This window comes from Monodon monoceros, unplaced genomic scaffold, assembly GCF_005190385.1.
Source record: "Monodon monoceros isolate NGI ecotype Baffin Bay Population unplaced genomic scaffold, NGI_Narwhal_1 Super_Scaffold_12, whole genome shotgun sequence".
NCBI classification, from domain to species: domain Eukaryota; kingdom Metazoa; phylum Chordata; class Mammalia; order Artiodactyla; family Monodontidae; genus Monodon; species Monodon monoceros.
In genome coordinates this window covers 92,740,136-92,742,298 of record NW_021703768.1, presented here as the reverse complement: position 1 = coordinate 92,742,298, position 2,163 = coordinate 92,740,136, and the positions used below count along the sequence as shown (strand labels likewise).

General features: G+C 40.5%; 1 protein-coding gene across 1 annotated transcript; it reads right to left on the bottom strand.

Moving 5' to 3' along the window:
• Positions 1-807: 807 nt before the first annotated feature.
• Positions 808-1,715, bottom strand: LOC114893346 (small integral membrane protein 20-like). Its single transcript, XM_029219069.1, has one exon. It carries the CDS (start codon positions 1,651-1,653, stop codon positions 1,450-1,452), a length of 204 nt encoding a protein of 67 aa, XP_029074902.1. The 5' UTR covers positions 1,654-1,715; the 3' UTR covers positions 808-1,449.
• Positions 1,716-2,163: the final 448 nt, after the last annotated feature.

The window sequence follows — 2,163 nt, the reverse complement described above, 5'->3', positions numbered from 1 at the left end:
GCCAAGATTCCACCCACTTACAGATGTTAAACATTAGGGGAAGATGGGTGAAGTGTATATGAGAACTTGCTACACACTCTTTGTAAATTTTCTATACACATAAAATTATTCCAAAATAAGAAGTGTACTTAATAAAATAGTTAAGCAAACTTGGCTTATGACATATTCAGAGAATGAAACCATGAAAAGAAGCATCCACAGACAGATATCCCTATGTAGCCAGCAAAATTGGTGGCAGCTGTTACTATAAATTTGTGAAGAATAACACGTATATTAATAACAATACTCTTGGATTACTTTTGGTTTTTGAAAACATGTCTAAATCACCAGAGATGGAAAACCATCCTGATCTTTCAAATACCTTCAACCAGAATTTGGAAGTGAAGAATGTGAAATTGCTTTGTTTGGTTACTTTTCCTCCCCTTTTATTTTTATTTTTTAAATTTTATTTATTATTTTTGGCTGCGTCAGGTCTTCGTTGCTGCATGTGGGCTTCCTCTAGTTGCGGCGAGCGGGGGCTACTCTTCGTTGCAGTGCGTGGGCTTCTCATTGCGGTGGCTTCTCTTGCTGCAGAGCACAGGCTCTAGGCGCATGGGCTTCAGTAGTTGTGGTGTGTGGGCTCAGTAGTTGTAGCTCGTGGGCTCTAGAGCGCAGGCTCAGTAGTTGGGGCGCACAGGATTAGTTGCTCTGCAGCATGTGGGATCTTCCCGGACCAGGGCTTGAACCCGTGTCCCCTGCATTGGCAGATGGATTCTTAACCACTGCACCACTAGGGAAGACCCCTCCCCTTTTATTTTATTTTTTTTGAAGTAAGAAGAAATCATTTTAATATACATATTTTCACTCAGTTAATTCAACATGATTTCTACTAGGCATGCATACCCATTTAGTTTGATTTGCTTCATAGTTATTTATTTTTCAAAATGCAGCAACCCTCCCAATGAGATAGTTGAGTTGAACTCTTTATTCTTAAAGAGTACAATGTACCTTGTCCTCAAAGAGTTTTATCAACTTTAACATTTTCAAAGAGCCCTATGAGGCTGCTCAATATGGTGGTTTTTCACTGAAACTTCTTATTTGGAAGATGGCAAAACAGACTAGGATCTTCCCAAGTCTACTGGTTGCTAGTATTCATATCGAAGCTCAGGTAGGTAAGAGGTAGAGAATGAATAATAAGTAGATCACCTCCAAATGCAGCTGGGTGAGAAAGCTTCATTTTTAGAAAGGAAACCAAATCATGAAAACCTTCGTAATGGTGTGATTTGTTTCAGGGTTCTTTTGATACTTAAGAAGGGAATTAATCCTGGTGCACACTACTCTTCTTTACAGCCTTCTAGAGTTTTCTTCTCCAGCCATCGTTCTTTAGCCAGGTGATTTACTGTACTTGCTGCAGAACTGAAAGCATGAAGACTCTGTCTCCTTTCATAATCAGAGGTGGTGATAGCCTTTTCATTTCCTGCCAAATGGATCCGACCACACTTTTAACCCTGGTGGCTGCACGTCTTCTTGGACAATACCACCTCGATTTATGGCTTGTTCCTTCTGGTATTCCTCCAGCCGCATTAGGGGCCAGAAGTAGATGGGGTAGAAGGCGGCGCCGATCAGGGAGATGAAGCCGCCGAAAATGAGCGTGGTGCGCAGGTTCGGGGTCATGGCTCCAGCCGGTGGCCGCCTTGACCAGCCAAGCAGCCCTCACTCTTGGAAACCCGGATCCCGCCGGCAGTATCCCCCCTCCCCTTTTAAATTACAGATTTAGAAGAAGGGTCAATCACTGTAAATATATATATATATTATTTGCAAATTCAACAAATCTTTGATTTTGAGTACTTGTCACATCACAGTAAAATTCCAAACTCTATAAATTTTGCTGTAATTTATTCAGTGCTTTGAACAAATGCAAGATAAATGGTTCCAGTGGCTGATCCTTCTTCTGCATTTATCAACAAAGACATTCCTACAGCTCAGACTTGTGATTTAAAAGCTTAAAATGATTATATGAAGTTGCCGTACTTGAACGTGTTTTTTGGTTTTTTGGTCTTCTTTCTGAGACAGTCCTATCTAATGGCCATGGATCTGTTTTCTTTTAACTTCCTTGGGTTATTTTCCTTAATATCGTAAAATGTGATCTATTATCTCAAATGGTTCATGTTGAAAAGTGATTTC